General features: G+C 49.9%; 1 protein-coding gene across 2 annotated transcripts; it reads right to left on the minus strand.

Moving 5' to 3' along the window:
- Positions 1-1,397: 1,397 nt before the first annotated feature.
- Positions 1,398-23,078, minus strand: BAG3 (BAG cochaperone 3). Of its 2 annotated transcripts, none has more exons than XM_057735478.1 (4): positions 22,564-23,078; positions 7,703-8,029; positions 5,913-6,317; positions 1,398-2,775 (listed from the first exon to the last, which is right to left on the minus strand). In XM_057735478.1, the coding sequence occupies exons 1-4, from the start codon at positions 22,747-22,749 to the stop codon at positions 1,936-1,938; spliced, it is 1,758 nt and encodes a 585-aa protein (XP_057591461.1). In that variant the 5' UTR covers positions 22,750-23,078; the 3' UTR covers positions 1,398-1,935. The 2 variants fall into 2 exon arrangements, with proteins under 2 accessions (XP_057591461.1, XP_057591460.1); XM_057735477.1 differs by having other exon boundaries at positions 1,398-2,778.
- Between the last annotated feature and the right edge of the window lie 2,124 nt (positions 23,079-25,202).

Genomic DNA, 25,202 nt, shown 5'->3' on the forward strand with positions numbered 1-25,202 from the left:
GTTCTGAACCAAGCCTGTGTTCTAAACTATAACGTCTTAAAGAGCACGGTGATGATTAAGTAAGCCGAACCCTCCTGACACTAGGGAGACACTGAGTGGTTATGTGTCTCTGACTCCTACAGGGGCAAGGCAGGCACGTTAACAAGAGCCTTGCAGCCAGCCCTATGCCCCACCTGTTGCAGCCACGTAAGACCCAGGGACCACCAACACAGGTCGGGTAACTCCTGCCCGATACCCATGTACCTATCTAATGAGGATGATTGAACATTCTAACCACATTAAAGGGCTACCTGTTGATGATCTTCAGTGATAAAACATAAACCTAATTCAGTAACCACTTAAGAAGTCTTAACATTGAGATCTGTTGAGAATAGATGCCCAAGTCACCAAAAAAGACGGTCACAGTCTTTTACCTTTGATTCATCTCAAAAACAGTCCAGCAAGCTTTTTTTCTATTTACAAATTTGCGTTTCTAGAATCGGTGGTGTTGTTAGCGGTCAGCTTGCACTCCTCAAATGAGTTCACCCTGTAAAGATGTTGGCGGATTCCCATCAGAATGACTTCAACCTTTCTCATCGAGCTGAGAGTGGCAAGCACACCAGCGTGTATTTTTGTGCAGCATCGTCAGGCACCAATATTAAACTCAATACAGTCATGAGGGACTCAGCTCAGGGGCTCTTAAGCCAGAGGGCTCCCTCGGAGTTCCAAGATCTCAGGCCCATCTTTCTCTTCCTTCTCAATTTCAGGTTTATTTGGCAAAGGACTTAAGAAAACAATATCTTGCAATCTCCACATTCTCGGCTGTGATCCCTCCCAAGCTCTTAGAAAACTTTAGCCCAGGAAGATCTTCTCCCCACCAATGCTTCGCAGTGCATCTGATCCCTAACTCCAGTGACTTCGAGGAACCTAACCTGGGAAGATAAACCTGGTCTCGGACTGGCCTGGTGACTCAGAGGAGTGTCAGATAGAGATGACCCTAAGACTCTCATAGAACACGTGCCCAACACCCAGTGACCTGAACTCCATGGAACGCGTGGCCCAGCCTCAGACAGCACTGGGAACTGGTTTCCCTGTGCACTTTTGAACCCACTCAAACTCTTGGTGAGGCCTGAGGATGCCCTGGGGCCAGGTGGGCAGAGATGCACCCCCACTCAAGCAGTCTGAGGAAGTGTGATGGGCCCGTCCCCATTACCTGGGTTCACAGTCCTCAGTCTTCCCAGGTTCCAGCTGCAACCTGAGAATGAAAAATGACCAAGACTCATCTTCTCATGGGCCGGGCCAGTAGAGATGTGACAAATCCCAGAGCTCGTAAATATGTCTGCTTATTTTTCCTGAAGCCAGTGAAAGACCATCTTGATGCTGCCACTCTTCAAAATTTAGAAACCACAGAAGACATCTTGAGTTATGTTATTACTTTATTTTCCTTTTTTTAAATGTAGCATTAAAGTCATCCAACATACAGATATTCCTACGGCTCCTTACACATTTTATTCTATCTAAAGTTAAGTATTTTAGCTATGAGATGACAAAAACCATCCCATTAAAATGGCAACATTTCTGAGAAGTGGGTTTCATATTTAGTGATGAGAAATTGACTCCCCATCTACCCCCACAAAAACTCCTTCAGTCCAGAGCTACAGAAAGACAGTTCACATCCATGGCTAACAGGTGCGACCCAAAACAAGCTATGGGGTTAAACTTTTGTAACAAGCAACTTCTTTATTTGTACAGATATGAATACAGAAGAAAAGCATCATTCTCCTTTTAGCCCTTTTATTAGTGTGTTTTGCCTCCACCCAAGTTACTGCGTATCAAGCGGCTATGAATAGGAAAAACCAACTGATTTTAAGTCCCTGAAATGCATGCAACTTAAAATTCCCTAGAGCACACAATCAGTTCCCAGTCTCCGGGGCTGATTTTTTTATTTAGTGGAGACTACGGTGCTGTTGGGTCAGCAGCTGTGTCTGTCGTGCTGCTGGGGTTTGGAGTTGCTGCTTCTTTGGCTTCTGGCTGCTGGGTTTCGGTTTTGGGACCTTCTCCATTTCCGGCACTTTTCTTGCTCTTGTCTGCTGCCATCTCCATGATTTCCTGCAGTGGCTGATCGGTTTCAAGGGAGCTCGGCTGGAGTTCATAAACCTGGATTTGACCTGGGACATCTATTGCTTTCTGTTCAAGTTTTTCTAAGATGGTCTGGACCTTCCTGACGCCATCTCTCCTGGCCTGGCGGACATCAGCTCGTCCTTCTGGGTCTACCGAATCCAGGGCCAGTAGCTCTTTGGTCAAATACTCTTCTATCATCAGGTACTTTTTGTCCGTCTTCTTGCCTTCAAAGTTGTCCACAGCCTGCTCCAGCCCTTGCACCTTCTCCAGGATGGCTTCCACTTTCAGGACACCTGGATGTTTTGGGGGTACCTCAGCTTCTCCTGGTTTTGGGGGTGCGGCTTCTGCAGGGGCAGGGCTGGGGACTGCTCTCTCCTCTGCAGCCACATTCTTGGGGGCAGAGGGGATGGCAGAGGAGACGGCAGAGGGGACAGCAGAAGGGATGACAGAAGGGGCGGGGCTGGGAGGACAAGGCATCGGAGCAGAAGGAACCTTTACTTCCACCTTCTCAGAGGAAGGCGGAGGCTTCTGTGAAACAGGTTGAGAATCCACCTCTTTGCGGATCACCTGAATTGGGATGTGTCCAGGAGGGAGATCTGGTCCAGCCGGGCCTGGCTTACTTTCTGGTTTGTTTTCAGGTTGGGGAACAGGCGAAGGTTCTCGATGGGTCATGGGCTGCTGAGAAGAGGCAAGGACACAGAGACAGTTTTAATAACTGGCTGAGAGTCTCAGGCAGTCGTTTGTAGGTAGTACTGACTAGAAGAAAACAGAAATGACTTTTTAAAAGTTTAACAGTACCGAAGGGATTTCAAAGTCAGCCAAATCCTGTTACAAAATTAAAATATGATATTCATCATGTATATGACCAAAACACTGTTATGCTTCCATTCGTTACCTTGGTCTCTTGGTCTGTTATCTGTCACTGAGTTTTTCTGAAGGTGGTATTCTTACGGCAATGAGAAGCAAACCAATATATTTTTCAGAAATGAAAATACCAAAATTGCATGCTGACTGCTGAGTTACTTTAGCTCAAAGCGAGGTCCTGGGTGACTCAGACTTTCAGGTGATGGTGCCTGGAGGAATAACTGCCATGTGCCCACTTCATCACGCTGTGTGACAGCCTCTGCTCATCTCCTCTTTCAGAAAACTTATAACTGTCGTTTTTTTTTTTTTTAAACCTATGACAGCCTTGTGGTTTCTGCTCAGACTGGTGTATTTTTTGAGAATAAGCAAGATGCTGAAAATGGATAACCCTGTAAGAACTCTGCTTGGACACATCAGTGCCGGAGCTAACGTTCAGCAGTACAGCATCCCTGCACTGACTACACTGGCTACGGAAGCTAAGATACTCTTTAATGTGACTATAAACTACAGCCGTATTTTAAAATTTAACTATGCTTGAAACAAATATCTTGGTTCATCTAGTATGTAAGTGAATATCTAAAACCCCCTTAAAAATCTCACACACACTGATTTTATCAACTGGGAAATAGGAGCTGACCTAAATTATTTCTAAAGCATTCCATATTAAAAACACTAAACCCCACTAAAATGTTCAGTCAGGTCAAACCTTTGCAAGCCTCCAAAAAGGGATCTCTAAACAAGCTATAAAAGGGAGGCCACTACAAACAAATAAGATTAAGTGGAAACAGGATTAAATATTGTTTCACCAATTATAGAAAATATTGATGTATGGGAAAGACAAGAGGAAACATCTCCAGCCTTGCAAATGGGCACTTGTTTCCCATGTGAAAGGATTACTGAGTCTGATTAAGGATATATGGACGCTTGGCTGTTTGAACACCAGTAGCCTCCTTCTCCATCAAATTGCTTCTGCCAACCAGAAACCCTTAACTTTGGCCTTTAGCACTCATGAACCAGCCACACACCTCTCTTTGGGTTTTAAAACAATGGCTAAGTGACTTTAGAAACACTTAGGAGGGGGCGCCCTATGGCTTGTACTCTTCAAAAATGTCAAGGTCATGAAAACAGAGAAAGACTGAGAAACTGTTTCAATTTAAAGGCAACTAAAGGAAAATGACATCTACATGCAGTGCTCATGGTCCTAGACGAGATCCTGGGACAGGAGGAGACTGCTATACAGAAGATCGGAAGGCAGACTGTGTATGAGACAACAGTGTTTTAAGGATGTTACGTTTTCTGCATCTGATAATCCTACAGCAGTTACGAACGAGAAGGTCGCTCTCTTAGGAAAATATTTGCTGACACCTTTAGGCATACAGGGGCATGATATTTACAACTACGCCTCAAACAAAAAATACAGATAATACATGGAGAGAGGAAAAATGAGAAAGCAAATGTAGCCAAATGTTAACAGTGAATATGGGTGAATCTTTGCTTTCATGACCCTCACATATACTGGACTTCTCTTCTGTAAGGCTGAAATCATTTCCAAATAAAAAAGCCAAAACAAACAAACAAAACAATAAAAGAAAGGTGCTCTGTTAGAGGGCCCTGAACAGTGCCACCATTTGTAGTAAGAAGATGCCCTGCATTTGTTTACAGGGGACTTTCCTTTTAAGAACTGTGCCTGATGGGAATTCCCTGGTGGTTCAGTAGTTAAGAACCCTCCTGCGAATGCAGGGGACATGGGTTCGAGCCCTGGTCCGGGAAGATCCCACATGCCTCAGAGCAACTAAGTTCATGTGCCACAACGACTGAGCCTGTGCTCTAGAGCCCATGAGCCACAACTACTGAGCCCACATGCTGCAACTACTGAAGCCCACGGGCCTAGAGCCCGTGCTCTGCAACAAGAGAAGCCACTGCACTGAGAAGCCCGCACACTGTAATGAAGAGCAGCCCCCACTTGCCGCAACTAGAAAAAACCTGCACACAGCAACAAAGACCCAACGCAGCAAAAATATATATATAAATAAATAAATTAATTAATTAATTAATTAAAAACTGTGGCCGAGAATTCACTCAGTGGCTGAGGGGCCCCGGCTGCTGAGTGTTCTGCAGCTAAAACTAGAAGACATCCTCCACCAGGAACCCAGTGCCCACACGTCTCTACTGAAGGATAAGCAGGCCCGCTTGTAACTTTCACCAGCCAGGCAGGAAGGTTTCCCATCCTCCCAGCCAGCCAGGCATCAGCCAGGCAACATGGTCCTCTACCGTAAAGGAGGAGAAAGGAGTAAGACACACTCCTTGTGGTCAAGGTCAGAGCAGAGCTGAAGAGATCAGATGGACACTTTTGAAATGCACAGAATAATCAGATGCTGAACTGTAAGGGACTCATACTAGGCACCACGGGAAAGATGAGGTGGCTTCATGGAAGCAGCAAGGCTGGCTTGTCCCTGTGAGCATGGGGACAGCTTGGATTGTGAAGGCATTTCAGAAAGTGGGTTCAGCACGAGCAAAGGCACAAAAGAGGAGACAACAGAGTGAAGGGCCTGCAGAGTTCAGAAGGGGTAACAGCTAGGCAGGAGACGAGGCTGGGGCTGGGGCGTGGAGGGGGCTGCAGGGCTCTGCAAGGGTAATGGTGGGCACTGAGACACCCGGGCCCCAGGTGTGTGACGCTGTGTTTTGCCCACTGTTTCCATCATGGTGGCTGGTGCTCTGCCCCTGAGGCAGCTGCAATGAAAAATGAGCAAAAGCTGTAGAAAGCACTGGAGGTTCATAGCCCTTGCCTGCATTTCTGCTGATGACCAGCCGTTTCCAGGATCTCACTCTCCCCCAGTTATGTGTGTAAACCAGGGAGGGCTGGTGGGGGGACCAGGGCACCTGCACAGAGCTCCTCAGGCCCTGGAGAGATGCTGCCACAGCCAGTTTGCCATCACTCACTCCCATACCTGAGGCCTGTCGACCACGGTCTGCACACGGAGGGACGGCGGGGAGTGCACCGCTGTGCTGCTTCTGGCAGGAGAGCCCTCCCGGCTGGACACACCCCGGACGGGCGACCGGAACGGGGATGCTCCCCACGTGGTCCGGGGCTCCCAGTCATCCCCCTGGATCTTGTGGTACACAGGCTGGTGGGTCTGGTATTCGCCCTGCTGAGCTGGGTAGTGGGTCTTCTGAGCTTGGTGGAAGGAGGGCTGGGCTGCCGGCCGGGTGACATTCTGCTCGTGTATCACAGGGATGGAGATGTAGCCCCGGGGGAGCTGGTGACTGCCCAGGCTGCTCCTGCCGGAGGAGGAGGGCAGGCTGGCCGAGGAGGACGAGGAAGAGCAGTCCGAGGCAGCTGGAGACTGGGATCGCTGCAAGACACAAAGGGTAGACGCGCAGCCCCATGAACGACCCTCCGCCTGGCCCTCTGACTCTGTCCCCGTTATGTGCCTGCTCTGGGTGGCAGGTTCAACATGACCTCTGGTCTGTAAGCCTTTCCATGTGCAAAATGCAGCGTTAAGACTGGGAGCTCAGGAGTCAAAAGGCTTGGGCTCAAATTCTTAACAGCTCAATAGCTTTAGGAGCCGTTTTAAAATACAGAAAGGAGTAACCCCTCCCTTGCTGGGCTGACTTGAAGATTCGGTGAACTACTCTGCGCGCGCCCCAGCGCCCACGCCCACAGGACGCACTCGCTACGCTTCATTTACTGCTGTCACTTCGTTTCCTCTTTCCTTACCTCTTCTCCTGCTTACCCACAGAGAACTCAGCCAGGCACTGGGAACTGTGTCCCCTCTGTGGACCGAGGCAGGTCCAGCCCCTTTCCCTTCCCAACCACCTACTTTCTTTTCTAGAAAAGCAGAGGGTGTTTCTCCAGCTGGTTCAAACTTGTTAAGATTTCTCTGATGTGTCGCTTTTGATTTTTACAACAAAAACATTACAAATATAGATACTGCTTCTCCAAGAAAGGGAACGCACCTCCTGGTGTCCCACGTTAACTGTGATTTTTCAGCCCGGGAGTGAGCGTTTGTGCTCAAGAGCAGTGAGGCGGACACGATGGGACAGTCTGCAAACAGGAAAACCACGAGGGCTTACGGCTCAGGATTCCTCCTGGGGTCCACGAGCCTTCAGATCTCAGCTAAGAACTGGATTAAGAACTGCTCTTCAGATGTTAGTGCGAGAAGTATTGGCTTTAGGCTTAAAACCTGAAAAGCAGCTGCCTTCCTGATTCCTAATTTTACATTTCCTTTTCAACTGTGGACACGGTGAGGGCAGGTACGCTGTCTCATTCTGATGTCAACACAGCTCCACGCAGTTACTACTTAACTGTAAACACTGAATTGAATGAAATAACATAGAGTATCTCTGTGTTTCTGGTACAGAAAGCTTGGTGGGAATAAGAGGCATCCCATCAGGGGCCAGAAGGCCAGGCGTCCAGTCCCAGCGACGCCACTTCCAACTTTATGCCTTTGGACCAAGCTGTCTGCCCTTCTGAGCCCCAGTTCTTTAACTACAGAAATAAACCATGACCCCTGCCCACCTGAAAAACCAACCTGTGAAACACTGGGGGGACGTGGGGCTGTCAAGCAAGCCATCTTTGCTGGGCGACCGCTGCCGCTGCCGGCCAGGCCCAGATGCCTCGCCGCTCACCAGGCGCTGCCCCGGGCACCGCGTCGGGGTCTGGGGCAGCCTAAGGAGCACAAAACCCGGCACCCCGAGGTCGCACCCCACAGGCGGGCAAGACCCTCCCGCTCCTCACCTCAGGTCCGTGGGCGGCTGGGGGCTGGGCTGACGCAGCCGCGACCGCCTGTGCACACTGTCTGTCTGGCTGGGTGGCTTCCGCCACCGCCCGCAGAGGTGACTGGGACCTCTGCGGAGCAGCCGCGGCCGCCTCTGTCGGGAAGCGCTGCGTCCCCGGCTGGGGGTAGGCGAACACGGTGTGCGGCTGCCGGCCCTGGGCGCCCTCGTGGAGGACGGGGATGGGAATGTAGCCCGGCCGGAGCTGGGGGTACACGGCATGGCCTTCCCTAGTGGGCAGCGGCCTGGGGCCCTCCCGTGAAGGCCCGTTTGCAGAGGATGCGGTTTCCTAAAATAAAGAGGAGAAACACAGACATGTTAGAAACTGGGCAAGAAACACCCTGAAGAGGTGAAAGCACGGTGCCGAGCACGCCGATCTTCCAGGGTGACTCTGGCCCCCAGAGCGCCAGCCAGGACACCTGAGCACAGAAAGTGTGGGTACCTCCCTGACCGCCCACTTCTTCCAGACACTCCCCCCTCCACCCCACTGAAGCTGCTGTTTGCCCAGCAGTTTAAGAACCAGAAGCATCAAGAGAAAGCAGGTGAGCCAAGGTATCTGTTGAGCACAAGAGAAGTCCCAGTTTCCCAAACTGGTAAGACAGGTTTCTTCTCTGGGTGACAAGGCAGCAGTGTACGTCGGACAGTCACTGACTGACTCCCAGATCTTCAGAGACCCAGATCAGAAGGCGCAATGAGGATTCAATTCCAATTCGCTAAGTTACAGCCGGCTTCTCTGCTTCCTAAAAGGTCCTCATGTTTCCTAATACAGACTTGTGCTGGACCCCAACGCAGGCCACAGCTTGGGAAACTGCAGAGAAGGGGCGGCAGGGGGGAGACTGCCTCCCCGGGAATATTTTCAGAACAAGCTGCAAGAAAGGGAGATACACAAGGAATGCAGAAGCAGCACAGGCTGAGAACAAAACCCGGGGATTAATTGTGCTGGTCTTGTGATGCCAACAAAGCCTGCTTGGCGAGGAGCGGCTAGGGGCTCTCTCACATCCTCTCATGAAGCTCTCCCTACAGCGGCCTGGCTATTTTGGGACCCTTGAGAAGGCCACGTTCCAGATGTACCACAGAGAAAGATCTTGTTTCAGACAACAAGGATGGCCACTCACCGGGCAATGTCACTTGTCACCAAGCAGAGGCTGGGCAATTGAAGCCAGGAACCCCCACGGCTTCCAGTCCTGACGACCTCCTGACCACTAGAGGGTCCTGACAGAGGAGGGGGTTTGTGGCACTTAACACACATCTGAGTGGACGAACTATGAAGGAGTGTGATCCTTCCTTACAAGGCGTCCCTCTGAACTGCAAACAAACGCCAAAGGCTGAGGCTCTACGAGCTTCAGGGTATGATTCCCACTAGGGCAAAACTAGTCACATGGAGGGAAAGCCAAGGCCTGAGCCTGGCGCTTAGCCCTTTCAGACCCATGAACTGCTTCCCTCCTGCTAAGCCCCACCCCGGAGTGCCTCCAGCACACAGGAGAGGCAAGGGTGTTGCTGTGTCCTTGGGGACACCAGCAGACAGGCACTCTCAGATTAGAATATCCACGTGCTCAGGGCGGCGGCATTACTTTAGCTCGCTTAACTCTCAGGTCACCCAAGAGCAAGGAGTGGGTCTGGGCCTCACATTCAGAACCAAATTCCTGCCACGAGACAGGCACCAAAAGGGAAGCAGCCAGAGGCACCGAAGAAACCCCATGCAGCTCGGTGCTGACTCATTAACAGGCTGCCTGGGCATTCTATTCACGCACTGGGGCACCTTCCCTGCAGCCTGGAGCAGGGGCCTGGACAAGTGCCGGGACGTCGTCTCTGCTGGCTTCCTCCTGGCCACTCACAAGAGCGGAGCTGAGCAGTCAGCAGCCCTCCTCTGCTGACTGGCCCCTGGTGAACGTCCTGCTCCCAAGTTGCTGGGTACCACGGGATTACCAAACCAGCAAGGCACGAGCCCTGCCCACTGGGGGCTGCATCAAACAAACGGGAAGCAAAGCTACCTGGAAAGCACAGGGGGCCCTGCAGATGGGGGACCACCTGGGCTTTTCTAGTAGGACGGGGCTTTCCTAGAGAGGATGCAAGTTCATTCTTACCTCTATTAGGAACGGTTCTTTCATCTGGGGCAATTCTCTTAACCTCTGTGAGCCTTAATCCCCTCTTCTAGAAAATAGAGCTAGCAACACGCATTTCACAGGACTGTCGACTGTCGTGAGGTTTTACGAGCGCACATCAAGAGGGATGCTCACAAGGCCAAAAGGCACGTGAATTCCCTCCCTAAACAGGCACATGACTATGCTACTCAGACCCCGAAGTGTCAAAGGAATCAAATCTGAAGGACAAACTTAACTGGTGGTGACTGGAGTCAGAATGGTGGTTGTACCTGGAGGACATGGTATTGTCTGGGAAGGAACCGTCTGAGGGATGGAAATGTTCTCTCTCTTGTCCTGGGCAGTGGTGCGAAGTGGGTATACACCATGTAGAAGTCTCTCACTCTGACCGACCGCTGCCACATTCCGCCCACACTGTCCAGATGAAGAGGTGAGGGCTGCCACCCCACCATCCCCGCACAGCCAGCTGTCAGCTGTGCCTGCCCCTCAGACCCTCCCAGGGCCAGGAAACCTTGGAGAGGCGGGCTGAGGTCCGGCCCCTCCTGGGGAAAGCCCCTGGATCCAGAAGGCACTGGAGCACGCCTGCCATGGGTTGTGCTTTTTATACATCTCACTGAATATATTTTGTGCCTCAACTGAAAGCAAAAAGGGTAGGAAAAGGAAGAAGGAAAGGAAGGCAGAAGAGCAGTTCCACCTGTCCAAGGGGCTGTGACAGCAGAGCCAAAACCCGACCTGGGTCTTGGGCGCAGTGCCACATATGGGTCCATGGAGGAAGCCTATGGTCACCGTAGGCAGGGGTCGGGGTGTCAGGGGCCCAAGCTGGAAGGCAGGGTGGCTACGGGAGGCTTGGAGGCTGCTCTCCTACAGTCCTGAGGTCTGCACTCCCGATTCCCTGTGAGTTAACGACCCATTTATGCTATTTAATAAAGAAACGGCACATCTCTTCACGACCATGGCCTCTAAAAGAAGGCAGGCTCCCCTGCCACTCTGGTGGGGGCTTTGTTTAGAAAACACAGCTTTAGGTAAGTTACAAAACCACTGCACTTCCACAGAACAGAAAGCTAACACTTCTACATGAATGAGTACTTTAAACTGAAAATGAAACGCCCACCCATAACAAGGTCTGCACCAGACGCTGACGCCACCTCTGCTTCTACTCGGCTCTCATTAGAGCCCTGTCAACAGCAAATGCTTCAGTTTTACTAACCAAAAAGCACTACCCGAAAGAGTTAAACTGCTCTTTCTATCTTCTGTGGCGTTTTCATCACAGTCTAATAAGAAAAAAGATGTAATTTTTTTCAAAGAAAAAAGTTTTTTTGTTTTTGGTTTTTTTTTTTTTTGGCAGCACCACCTGGCATGTAGGATCGGACCCGCGCCCCCTGCATTGGAGTGCAGAGTCTTAACCACACCGCCAGGGAAGTCCAAGAAAAAAGTTTTTTAAATGTTTAATATTTATAATTCTCCTAGACTATGACTAGAACATTCTAGAACATGTCTCCGCAGTGCCATAAGAAGTGTTCTCAAGTTCAATCCCAAGCCTATTGGTTATACCAACCAGCATCTTTCATAGAAGACTCACTACCTGCCCCACCTTGACTTCACTGGGGACTACGGACTCTTTCTCCTGGGGGTTATGCTTCTGTGTGACCCCGTGATAGGGACGGGGCGCCGTCACAGTGACCAAGCAGATGACGGCCAGCCCTGCCTCCTCATCAGCACCCACCTCAGTGTGCTAAGCAGCGGCGATGGCATCACAGGAATTCCTTCCCAGGCCGCTGCTCAGCTCAGTCCTTATCCGTGGGCAGAGCCATCAGGAATACACACATAGCAAATCCAATTAGGAACAAGAGCCTGACTTGCACTGCTTATCTCACTGCGTAAGTTATAAGATGAACTGGTTAATTCTTCTTCTTTGTGCATTGCATTAAAATCCTCTGCGGGTGCCGAACAACTCCATGAGAAGGCCAGGAGAAAAAGCAGGGAAAATCTCCTCAGATGGGCCAAAATTTGCCCTACTGCGTACAAGACACTATTACTAGACAAGCCTGGAGTCAGGTTCTGAGCCTGAAGGAGACCTGGCTTACACAGGTCCTGTTTGCTTAAAAGCAGGACTAGACTTCACCACTGATTTTCAGTAACAGCGTGGGCACTAAGTGGACAGCTAGGACTTGGAAAGAGACTAAGCCAGTCCTAAAGCTGGCTCTGCCCCTAAATACGTGCCCTACGTAAGCAGCTCACATGCCCTCCTGGACCTTAGTTTCCTCAGCTGTGACATGAAGGGGAGGCCCACATGTTCCGTAAAGCAGTGGTTCTCAGACTCCAGGGGGCGTCCGGAGAGCCCAGGAAAGGTAAAAAAAAAAAAAAAATGCAGACTCTGCTCAACCCCAGCAAAGTCTGACTCAGAAGGTGTGGGGGGACGTCCCGCCCTGATGGCAATGGGAGCACTGACCGAAATGAGGTTCCTTCCAGCTCTGACATTCTCTGTGACCCCTGATTCCAAGATCTCTTCTAGCTCTAAACACCTATATAAAGCTCAAAATCAAGGAAAAGTTGATGTGGCGGAAATCTAAAAATGACCACTCTTAACTGTATTCACTTAAATCACATCAGAAATCACCGGAATTCACGGCATCCCTGGGAGCCCCGACCTCAGCCCCACGGTACAGCGCTCTTTAAAAAAACGTGGGCTCAACACGTACAAACCACAGTCTGAATGAAAGGGAACGGCGACAAGGCAACTCTGAGGGCTGCCCCGCAGCACCTCCGCCTTGACAGCCTGGAGTCTTAAGTAGGACACAGATTCTATTAACTGGGTTTTTAGGCCAGAAGAGTCTCACACTGGTCAGGCAGTGACTTTTACTCACGACACTTCAAAACTCCTAAAACAAAGAGAGAAAGCCGGAGGGAAGTAAGAATCCTGGGACTCCCCATTTAGCGAGGATTTGGATCAAAATAAAGTGGCTTGGCTTGTCTCTTTAAGGCAGGAAGCAAAACAAAAGAAAAACTTCCTTCTAAAGTGCACATGGAGACCTGAGCTTCAACATCCTACCAAAACTTTCCATTTGGTATTTACAGGCCACAGAAGTGAAATAAGGTATTACTGCCAGATGTGAAATACAAAGAGAGATCTTCATCCTCGCAGCCACACTCAGAGTTCCCATCAGAATGTGGGAAAGGGTCCCTTCCAATGCCCCCCAGCCATGTCTGGGGCACCTAATGGACACTGGGCAAATTCTGAATAATAAGCAAAGTCCACATCCACTAAAGTCTGTTTACAGAGACAAGAGTCTGTGATGTAAGCAGTCTAGTCCCAGGTGATTGGAGGTTTTATCTGATACGCCCTGTTACTAAAGTATATATACTTATCTACAAAACAGAAACAGTTACAGATGTAGAAAATAAATTTACGGTTACCGGGGGCAAGGTGGGGGGGAGGGATAAATTGGAAGATAGGGATTGACAAATACACACTACTAGATATAAAACAGATAATTAGTAAGGACCTACTATATTGCACAGAGGACTCTACTCAATACTCTGTAATGGCCTATATGGGCAAAGAATCTGCAAAAGCGTGGATGTAAGCACTATATGTGTAACAGATTCACTTTGCTGTACACCTGAAACAAACACAACACTCTAAATCAACCATACCCCAATAAAAAATTTTTTAAAAAGTATGTATACTTGATCCTGGGATTACTGTGATGGATGTCCCTACTTTTTTTAAAGATGACCTTGCTTCTCTTTGCAGCTATGTCCACACAGGTAGGAATGAACCAGCACGAGCCCCCGTATTCAAGATGCCATCCTGGACTCCAATCCCGCCGTGCTGCTCGCCAGCTCTGTGCCCTCAGACAGGACTCCTTGCTAGTGAGACTCAGTTCCCCCAGCTATAAACAGCCCCATGCCTCCCAGGGCTTTGTACAAAATTTAAGTGAAATAAAGCACGAGAAAGTCTTTGTAAGCTCTGAACTGTCCCATGCCCTATATAACTATGTTCCTTCATTCCACAAATAGTTATTGATGCACCCAGCTTTTCCCAAAGCAACAGCTGGTTGGGCCTATTGTTTATAAAGTTGTGAATTTGGGTTTAATTCCTCAGTGGTCTCACCAAGTTGGCAATGAGCCTGTTGGAGTCTGAAGCCCCTTTATCTGAGAGTCTTAAAAGTGCTAATTAACAGGGATGCCATTTCTCTGCTAAGAAATTTATCTCAAGTTTCACAACCTGGAAGCAAACACAGCCAAAAACAACTCTAGGGGCCTGAGCCCTAAACGCCCCTCCCTTAAACAGGCCCCAGGCACTGAAGAAGGGGAGACACACTCACCTCAGAATCAACACCCAATCTACAGAGGTGCCCCGAGACCACGGGAAAGAGCCACTGCAGGCTGGGCAGGAGGAGCCGCCCGGGAGGAGAGCGTCTGCGGGTGCTGCCCCAGGGCGTGTAAGCAGCCTCCTTGTCACAGCTGGGTCTGTCCCCTGCTGGAGAGAGTGCCCGGGGCTTAGAGGCCCCCACCCCCGGGAGCCCTCCTCAAGGATTCCTTGGAGCAGATGTGGCCCAAGGTCACATGGGACGTGACTGCAGATCCAGGAAGAGAATCTCAGGTACCAGAGTTAAGCTCCTGAACTCAATGGCTTCAAGGAAATTTAAAACTACCTACTTCCTCTTCAGGAAGAGAAAAAAAAAAGGCCAGGGATCTGCTTTAATCAATCTAAAGCCGCACATCACAGGTGGAAAAGTACATGAAATTTCCATATCAGGTAACAAACTCTTGTCTGAACTTAAGGAGACCTCTTCATCCCACGGACACATTTCCATGGGTTTCTCAGGGTTCTGTCTCGGACTCAGGTACAACACTGTGCAGTCACTGGGCTCCTCCAACTGTGAGATGCCAACCATGCAAAACATGTGTTGGTATCAGGGTGCTGGGCTTCACTGGACGTGTATTTTGTACAAAACACAATTTCCCCAAAAAACAAACCTCAATTCATCAACCACAGCTCAGGCAAGGGGAGGCTCTGACAGATGGCAGCAGCCTTGGGGGGAATTCCTGGGTGGACTCCTCCCCGACCCAAAGCAGCTTCTCAAAGCCTTATTTCCCCAACAACCACACTCCCCCAAGAGGGTGGTGGCAATGAGAAACCCCCTCCCTCTCCTTCCACCCATGGTGACATTTCCGACCCTTAGGGCAGGGTCCAGTACGCCTGCGCAGGTGGCCGACCCCTCGTTTAACATGGCTCCGTTTCCCACAACACCGCTGGGCCTGTCCTCGGGCCTGGGCGGAGACTTGGAGGGACAGCCTCCCCTCAAGCAGCTGGGGTTGAGGGTTGCAGAACACAGGATACACAATTCCCCGGGCCTGTCTTGGACAGGGGATCTGGGGTGAGCCCACAGGCGGACAGGGCTGGGGGCTGCAGGTCTGGCTGAGGCTCCAGAAGGCCAACAGCCTTCATTTGACCTTCACGTTGAGTTACTGCCCAGCACCTGCTACCCCCATAAGGGACAAAGGAACGCCCCCAGCGAAGGGTGCTGAGGGTGTCCAGATGCTAGTGGAAGGAGAGTCAGCTAAAGTGGTTCAGGGGCAGTAAGAGAAGGTCTTGCCTTAGGAAACAAGACTTCATGCCCATCTGGGAACAGACAGTCCCACATCCAGCCAGCATATCCACTGTGTGGGGAAGCCAAGCATCTATCTGTGAATTCTTGGTGAAGGCTGGGACTGTCGCCACGGAGAGCACACATGCCTCAGGTCAGGCCCTGGCTCATCGCTTTCCCCATCCTCACAACCCTGCTGGACCGGTACTGGTGTGGGCCCACTTCTCAGAAGGGGAGACTGAGGTTCAGGGAAGGTGAGTGATTTACCTGAGATCACCAGAACCCAGGTCTGCCAGATGCCAAGGCCAGGGATATGGTAACCCTTTCACTGTTCCTGCTACATCTGTACACGGGTGTGGTAATGACTGTCTGGCTAATGTCGCCAAACCCTTCATCTTCTTGGGGTAAAACGCAGCAGGAGGGAAAGCATTTCACTTCGCCCGGCGGAGCTGGGCTGAGGCGCAGACCTGGAACATTCAGTTCGAGTGCACTCTGGGTCAGGGAGCCAGGGCTCAATGCTGAGTCACCGCCTGGCTGAGGCACGGCAGTGAGAGCGGGCACTCGGCTCCCTTTTGAGTCACCGCAGCCCCGGCTCCACACACACCCAGCATGGGGCCTCCTCAGGGAGCGAGCCCAGGTCTGGCCCGGCAGGAGAGCTGGTCCTGCCCTGACACTCAGGGCCTGAGGGAGAATCTGGAAGATTCAAAAGTGATGTGGCTGCCTTCTCTGCCACACACATTCTTTCCTACCTTCCTGCTGTTTCCATTTCTAAACTATTCATTCATTCTCTATCCAAGAGGAATTTTTAAAATTAATTGAAAAGAACAATTCTACTTTAAATTTTCAAGAAACTGAGGCAGTTACTTCAAAACAGGAAACGTCTGTTCTTCAATGGATGCTAAGGAATTTTCAGGGGGAAAATCTCTCCTCCGTCACTAGGGGCACAGCCCTGGGCGGGGAGCTCTCAGGAGGTGCAGTTTACAGGCTCCTCATGGAGGCAGCGAGCAACCAACAAGCCTGGGCTCTTTGGAACTGACAGTGAATAAGAGGCTTTGCTCTCCAGCGTCTGATCTTACTGCCAGCCTCACAGACAAAAAAAACTGGAGAGAGACTCCTTCCACAGTGCTGGGGCTGCTCTCTGCCGCTGTGGCTTCGCAGCGTCTGGCTGCTGCCAGCAACCGGCCTCCCTGGCAGGCCTGCTCCAAGATGCTGTGTCACTGGCGGGGACAAAAAAAGAGCTTCCCCAGACCCGTAAGGACAAACTTAGGGAATCAATACCAAAGTTCCCTGTGGAGAAAAGGCTATTCAGAAGTTCAATAAAAAGGAACCAGCTCCTGGGAGACATTTGGGAGCAGAGGACAACACTGCTTAGGAACCAACAGAAGACTTCCTGCGACAAGCACTTCAATAAGGGATGCTCTTCTTTAATCAGCCTGTCTACTCCGGAGCCCAGGCCCATGTTTTACTCTTCTCCACGCACAATCCTTCATACTGAGCCTGTAGACCCTGCCAGGCCCTGAGAGGCAGAAAGATGAAAGAGACACAGACTCTGCCTCTGGGAAGCTCAGCACAGGGACATGACCTTAAGGCAAAGTAGGAAAGTGCTGCCTTTTGGAAGAAAGGTTCAAATTGAAGTAATGTGGAGTTCAGAGCGGGACAGTCTGCTTCCAGCCAGAGAGACATTAGAAATACTTTGTGGCAAATGACACTGAAGGAGGCAGAACTGTCCTCTGTGTGGCGTTTAACCTCATGACTTGCAGAGAGCGGGCACTCAAAAACGTCGGACGAGATGAATGAGTGAAGACCGGGGCCCATCTTCTAAGTTCAGACCCAGGGTTCGGAAACTAGCCAACATTTCTGATCAGCTGTAAGAGACGGACTCAAGGCTGTTTATCACCAGGGCTGTGCCTGGTGAGCTCAGAGTATAAGGGACTGTGTATAAAGAAGCAGCTAGGCCCACTAGCGGCAAGTCTGTCTGTCACCTGGGGTGGGGGTAAACCTCTGGCCACAGTAGTCTTTCTGCTTTGTCACAGCTTACAGTCTTCAGGCCAGGCACATCCTCTCTCTTCAAGTCTGTTTCCTCATGTATAAGGTGAGCCTGATAGCTTCCACCTTTCTGAGCTGCTTTGAGGATTTAAAGAGATAAGGCTTGCAAAAACACCCACCTGTATCTGGCACACATCTATAAATATGTTGACAGACAAAAAAATAGATGCATCTCTTCCTAAAGAAATTCTCTCTGATTAAGCTTTTGCAAGCTGCCTGGCTTGCTGAAAAGCTGCCAACGCCCCCAAAGAAATAGTCGTAGAAATATATGAAGACATAATAACACCAATAACATCTCACACAGCCGCACAAGGCCAAGCAAGGGCTGGAGATCAGCTTCCACATCTGCAAAAGGAGGGGATCTGGAGCCTAGCTTCAAACGTCCAGCTGTGAGTCTGAGAGCTGAGGCACAGAAGGATCACGGGTGTGCAGACCTGATTCCCGAGCAATGGGGAGCCGAGAGGGGCCGGAGAATTCCACGGTCAGGTATGAGAAACATTCCCTTGGTGTTCATCAGAACGAGAGGGTCCTCGGAGGTTTCTAATAAGCAAGGCCTCTGTCTTCGGCTCCCAGGTTTTCTATATAAGGCATCTTAAATATGTAACAGCAACATTAAAGCAGCAAAACTAGGAAGCAGAAAGAGTAGGTTTGGATTATGCATGGTTTCCTAATTTTTATGAAAAATACCAGATCACTTTAAAATGTCAATAGGAAGTAACAAACATGTAGAGTGGTTTATATAAGGCAACTGTGTGCCATTCCAGAAACGAGGACAGCGCTAATCAAGCCTCATGGGTGGTATGAAGCTTTCTGACTCATAAGCGGCCCCAACAGCATCAAACAACTAAGCCTTCCTGGCCCTGGCTAATGTCAAACGCCGCCACAGTTCCCGTGTACTGACTCTACCCTCGTAAAGGGCAAATACACTCCACAAAACAGGGGACAAGTTTTGTTCAGTTCTTGCATAAGCCAAACACGGACTGTTCTTTAGAGGGGAAAATGAAGGTCCTGGATGAGCTGGACTCGTAAGGCATTTGGCCATGTTCTTTATCCACCCCTGACAAATCGCTATTCATCAGTCATAGAAAAATTTGCTCCAGAGTAACTGCAACTTGCTAGAAATACGAAGGAGAGAATGGCCACTCATTTCCTGACGGTGTTCTGATTCTAAGAGGCACAAGAGCTTGGAATCAGTCTGCAAAGGACAAGATGATCTCATCTTTAAGAAAATTCAGGAAGCTCTGCTGAACATGAAGGGGGACAGATGGGTCTCTACTTCAATTGACACTCAAAACATTTCTGATTTCCCCTGAAAGGATGTTCCTGTCTCTCGTGGCCTGAGGATAATCTGTCTAATTACTGTGGTGAGATTCTGCCAGCAAGGCAAGATGAGAAGGCAAGGCTCTGGCTCGCTTCTTCCTGAGGTTCAGGAGGGTCTCAGGACCACCTCCCCACACCCAGCACTGGCACCCTGCCAGGCTCCACCCCTCCCCACGCCACCCCCATCTTCACTCCCAGAAGCCACGCACTGGAAGAGTTTCACCATGAAGGAAGGGAGGCTCCAGTGATGGCTCTGCAGGTTAGATGTTGAGCAGGCACCCTTGAGGATGCCAAGGCCTACGCAGGCGCACACGAAGTCACAGCTTCCCCATCCCCCCAAGAAGTGGGATCATCGTCCTTCAGTGGCTCCCAAATGCCAGGCTGGCGGAATCAAGAACCAATGGGGAAGTTTCTCTGACATACAGATTTCTGGGCTCCACCCTGAGCAACTCAGATTCAACAAGGGGGTACGCAGCTGGCAACCTGGCTTCTTAGAAGGCTTCCCCCAAGACTGCCAGGCTTGGGAATCGGTGCCGGGGACCTCCAAGACTGCCAGAGCTAGAACAGCCCTGCTCCATCAGGGAGGAGGGTCTCGCTCTGGTCCCAGGGAGGTTTGTGAGGGAGCTGTACAACGCCACACTCCAAAGTATCTGGCCTCTGCTTATTTAGCAAGAGAGACCCAAGGAGCGGCGGCAGGGGAACTGTACATCCCCTGACCCCAAAGCGGACACCAAGCTCTCTGCCAGAGGAGGGGCCTGGACTAGTGTGAACTTGCCAGGAGATTAGTGGGAAGCCCATGTGTGCAGAAAATCGATATCCAGGAAGACTGCAGGTGGGGAGATTCAGTTGCTCAGGCTGGAGCTGGATTAAGCCCAAAGCCTTTGCCTCTAGCTGTCCTGCCTCCACAATGAAGGGCAAGACACTTGCTTTCATTTGCCCTCCTCTGTAAAAATGGGATAAAATGGCTCTAACCGCCTCAGGGGAATGGGAGAGGATCAGCTGGAAGACAACAGAGGATAAGACTAAACCAAACACAAAGTTCTAGTCTTTTTCTTCTTTCCATGAAAGCCCTTTCTTTACAGACATGGTTAAACGTAAACATCCAGAAGCTGTCTTCCCCAGAAGAGGGCTTTCTCTGTTCTTCATGCTCAAGGACTAGCTCTTTCTTGATTGACAGCATCTCCCCTTGAAGGTAAGGATGCTCAGAGGATCCTCTTAGCTCAGTTCCTCTAAAATCACCCTTTGTTTTCTGCCAGAGCCCTTTTCTCATTTCACATTAAGAAACCAGTTTCCGATATAGAGTAATAGGGAAGGATTTTCTCTGGAGTATTTACCCTGTAGTAAGGTGTCATTCATATAAGTGAAAGTGAATTAGTCACACAGATGTTCTGTGTATATCAAAGCATAGTCTTTAAAGCAATGAAGCCCACAGAGCTAATGAACTGAACGTTAGTTTTCTCCTTATGTTTTGGTGCCATGCTGAGAAATCTCAAGTAATTAATTTGGTAAAGAGAGCTCTTTTCTTGAGCTGATCACATCCAGCCATCACCAGTCAAGCAGTCAAAGAAGTCAGCCACTCAATACTTGATGGTTGGGAGGACACAAAAATAATCAAGTATTCCAGCCTGCACGCTTCATAGTTTCATAAAAGTTTAAGACACGTCTACCTTCTTCTGAACAGATACACTACCTCTTACTTGGACTTTCCAGTGTAGTTCTCTCTTTGCTCTTGGTATTAGCTGAGTGGCCTTTGGAAACACACTTGAACTCTCTGGGTTTCTTAGAAAAATAAAGAGGCTGAGCTAAAAGATCTTTAAGGACCTTTCAACTTTAAAATTCTGACTGTTAAATTTTCAAATCAACTTTTCCAGCACCAGACTTCTGATTTAGTAGCTCTTATTTTCTACTTCTTGAGAATAATAGTAACTCAACCTGTTTCTTCCCCCTTGAAAAGGTTTATAAAACCACAGCCTAACCCATCTACCATATGGGTGCACAAAGATCTCAACCTGCTGGGTGAGTTTCATGTTGAAAACAAACTGCCAGCAATGTGGAACTTACACTGCACTCACAATGGATATGTTCAAACTTGATCTTCACTCACCAAGGATGCCAGAGGATCCTGGCTGTCCCTGTCTCCATAGGAAGGAAGCCTAAAAATGACAGTTTTTTTGTTTGTTTTACCACAGTAAAGATCTACATCCTTGCAGGCTGCAGTAACAGCTAGTTTGAAATGAGCATTAGTTTCACTCAATAATGGCTGAATAGACAAGCAAAAAAGTATATATACGGTTATGCCCATCCCAGCTAATTATAGTCTCTTCTACTAATTTTCAGAAGGAAATATATAATTAATTTCTTATAAATGTCAGCTGCTGAATATACAATGCCTCACTGTTGGGCACCAGAGTTTTAAAAACATTTTTAAGAAAAAACTGCATAAAAATGAAGGTGGATGACACAGATCTTTCTTCTAAAATAATGATTTACATTTACTTATTTTTAATTTTGTGAATTTTTACATCTTCAAAATAACTTACCAGCTCTTTATGACTTTTATTTTTATTTTACTCGGACAATATAACACTACCCATTAAGTGTATTTCTTTTTGCCAAGCTTTGTATTTTGAAAAAGCTCAAATTTACAGCAAATTACAAGAGCAGTATAATTAGCTATAATTTTTTAAATTAACACTCATTCCAAGTTTATATTTTCAAATTTTCAGGCTTCTAAGGATTAAGTAGTATATATCCCTGCACATATGTATATGAGGCATACTTCTAATACAAAAGTTTTACTACTCTGTTATTTGTGTAATAGAAACAAACCCTAGGTAGTTTAGTAACGTAACAAGGAAGGAAATGTATTGCCATAAAAAAAAATCTCTTTCTTGCCAGTGTGAGGCAATGTCTAAGGCAACAGCCAACGAGGAGACAGTCTCACATCTTTAGTTTAGAAATTGCCTGGAAGAACAGCATCTTGTTTTTAACAAGTCATACTAGAATATGTTCTTAGTGAAAACAGTTTCAAACTATTATACAATTTTAATTTCAAATACAGAAAGGGGCAAAGCAAAAAAAAAAGGAATGTATTTACATCTCCTGAGTCACTCTGTGCCTGAGACAGGAGAGTGAAGTCAAGATACCCTCAACCAAGTTCAGGAACTTTAGGAGGTTAAACTCCTAAAAGACCCTAAAAGCCCCCCACCCAAGCTTGACAATGGCTCCCTGGCATCCGCCAAAGCACGATCAGCAGAGTGAAACCGGGATCTGAGCCCTAGGAAGCCGGGCGGAGGCCGCGGCGGGGCCTGGCCTGGGCCTCCAATGCTGAGCAGGCCGGCCGCCCCTCGTCTCCTGGCCCACGGCCCCTCGAATCGAGCAGGGTGGACCGGACCTGGCGCCACCGCGCGGGTCTCACTTCCCGCCCGACCCCGGGAAACCAAACGCGGTCCAGGGAGGACAGTCCTCTCCAAGACCTCCCCCTCGCCCCGACGCCGGCCAAGGGCGGGCCTGGAGAGGGGGCTCTTGGGACGCGGCGGGCCAACCCCCCGAGAGCTGATGTCCTCCTGGGGGTCCGGGCGTCCCAGGCGGCCTTCACTGACCTCCGGGACACGGGCTCGGGCGGGCTGCGGCGCCGGGCACCTGGCGCCTCGCGTCCCCGCAGCCCGGCCCAGTCCAGCTGCCCCCGCCCGGCCCTCTCCGGGCCGCCGGCCGTCGGGGGTGGGGGCGGCCGCGGACCAGGGTGCGGCGCGGGCCCCGCTCACCTTGGGGCCCTCGGGGGGCACGCGCGGGTCGTTCCACGTCGTGGTGCGGCTGTTGTGGTCCACGAAGAAGGGCCAGCCCGTCTGCGGGTCGATCTTGATTTCCCAGCCGGGGGGCAGGGGGTCGCGGTCGCCGGCGCCGTTGCCGGACGCCATCTGCACCATGGGCGAGTGGGTGGCAGCGCTCATGCTGGGTCGGGGTCTGCCCGGAGGGGCGGCCGCCGGGATGCCGGGTCGTGGGGTGCCGGGTGGCGGGGGTACCGGACCTCCAGGGGCAGAGTCGCTCTCTGGCCGCGGCCGGAGCTAGAGTCGTGCGCGCCGCCGACGTGTCCGGGAAGCCGGCGCCGGGCACCTTTATGAATTAAAGGAGGGGGTGACGTGGCCGGAGAGGGCTGGAAGTGTCTGGAAATAGCCGCCTCGCTGCCAAAGGGGAAGGAGGAGATAAAGGGAGGTAACAACTGGCCGGCTAGAAACTTCTGGTCCGATCCAGAGAAGTTGGCGGCGGCGCGGCTTGGATGCGGAGCTCCGCCCTGAGTCATCGGCTATGATCGTGGCGGGGCGGGGCGTGGGCGGGGCATCGGCCAGGCCGCCCCACCCCCCTCCACCCCTCACCTCCTCCCCGGCCCCAGCTCCACCCGCGGGTGTTCCCCCGCTGAGATGGCCCCGGGGTGAGCCCGGGGGCCTTCCGGGGTACCGCGTGCCGCCGGCCGGCAGGACGAGCGGATCCCGGGGACGTCGTCTGTGTGTCCCGGGCCGGTTTCGGTTTGCAGACTCGTTCCGTCTTCTTCGAGCCGCGTGGGTGTTCCCGGGACTAACCCCTTCGTATAAAAACAAAGTCATCGTTACCTTTAAAGTCGTGGGATTTAAACTCGAGTCTCTCCCACCTCCCCTTTGCATCCCCATATACTGATACACCAGGACATTGGCGTCCCTCAGTTACGTTTTCATTACTTTTTTCCAGGGGCTTAAGGGCCGTCCGGAAGGACCTCTGGAATGTTGATCCTACACCATCACCAAGCCAGGGAGAAAATGGAAGTACAAATGGAAACTCACCTGCCTTTCTTTCGAAACCTAGAGAAAGAAAGATTGCACCAGCTCCTGGTTTTATGCTCCTGAAACTGAAATCTCAAATGCAGAAACTATCGTTGCAGTGGACAACTTTAAAAACACATTCTTTTGGGTTTTGGTCTTTTTTATGGTGAAAGTTATTTCTTGCTATCTTAAGTTGACCTTCATTTGGAAAGTAGGGAAGAATTCAAATCATGAAAAAATTGTGTTAGGTTAATTCAGTGGTGGGTTGCACTTGTAACTTCAGCCCAGCACCTCAATTCCCCTGGGAGAGACTGTGCCCTCAGAGGCAGAATGTTTGGTGTCCCATTTTAGATCTTTAGGCATGCAGACTGATTGCCTTCCCCAGAAACATTCTGAGAAGGTGCCTTGGAATAATATTGGGCCCAAGTTTCCAACTCAAATGCGGAGAATACTCTGTAACCCTCAGAGACAACACCTTTTGCCTCTTTCTGCTCTCAGATTACTCCTTTTGGAGCAGATGCTAGAGAGGCCTGCCAATCATTTCCAATGGAATCATTCTCACTTACATAGGTCTACTTATCAGCTTTAAAGTACAAAAATTCAGTTTTGTGAAAGCACAGAGATGATTAAGCCCCAGGGACTGACTCAAGTCACCAAACACACAAGAGACTGAGGTATAAACCCAAATGCCAGTGCACTAATTTACCATAAGAAGTATTACTGTTGAAGGAGCTGGACCCTCAAGTACATTAGTCAGTGGTTCTCTTATTCTTCCTTATTTCTGAAGCCCTGAGCACAAGCCTGGGCCCAGAGTTCATACTCAATAAACATTGATGTTTATTGAAGATTGATTCCAAAGTGGATTTTTATCTCTGTCTTCTTCCTTTGCTCAATTTGGTTTCCACTACAACTACATTTAAACACTGAGAGTATTCTTTGCTGGTGGTTTGTTTGTTTGTTTGTTAGATTTGCTAGACAGAAGCAGGGAGGAAGCAGCTTCCTCTGGGAAGAACCTGAGAGTTATAGTCCACCAGGGTCTTCATGTGGGTTTGTCTAAAATGGTGCCATAAGTCTTGGAGAACTGCCTGGAAGAAGCTCCTTCGAGCCATGCTGAATAATAAGGAGCATGTCTGTCCTTGGTGGCTTTTTTTTCTTTTAGGTCTTAGGACATTCATTACCCAGGAGCTATAGACTGAGTGTGTCCCCCCAAAATTCGTATGTTGAAACATATTCCCCAATATGAGGCTATTTGGAGGTGGGTCCTTTCAGAGGTAATTAGGTCATGAGGATGGAGCCCTCATGAATGGGTTTAGTGCACTTATAAAAAACACCCCGGAGAGCTCTCGCACGGCTTGCTTGCACCATGTGAAGGCACAGTGAGAAGACAGCTATTCCTCTGGCCCCTACCAGAATACTGAATCAGCTGGTGCCTTGATCTTGGAATTCCCAGCCTCCAGAACTGTGAGAAATAAATTTCTGTTGTTTATAAGCCACCCAGCCTGTGTTATTCTGTTATAGCAGCCCAAATGGACTAAGACACCAGGCCTTCTGGAGTTCATTTGCCCAGATCAGAAGCTTAAACATGACCCCAAATTTCCCTTTCTCTCTTA

This window comes from Hippopotamus amphibius, chromosome 5, assembly GCF_030028045.1.
Source record: "Hippopotamus amphibius kiboko isolate mHipAmp2 chromosome 5, mHipAmp2.hap2, whole genome shotgun sequence".
NCBI lineage: Eukaryota > Metazoa > Chordata > Mammalia > Artiodactyla > Hippopotamidae > Hippopotamus > Hippopotamus amphibius.

Bases quoted from the DNA above. Each gene is read 5' to 3' on its own strand.
- BAG3 (XM_057735477.1), bottom strand. From the start codon at position 22,749: ATGAGCGCTGCCACCCACTCGCCCATGGTGCAGATGGCGTCCGGCAAC. The intron at 6,318-7,702 runs GTGAGGAGCGGG...TGTGTCTTGCAG, and splicing joins CAGCCGCCCACGGACCTGAG to CGATCCCAGTCTCCAGCTGC. The intron at 2,779-5,912 runs GTATGGGAGTGA...GCCTCTTCTCAG, and splicing joins CCGTGGTCGACAGGCCTCAG to CAGCCCATGACCCATCGAGA.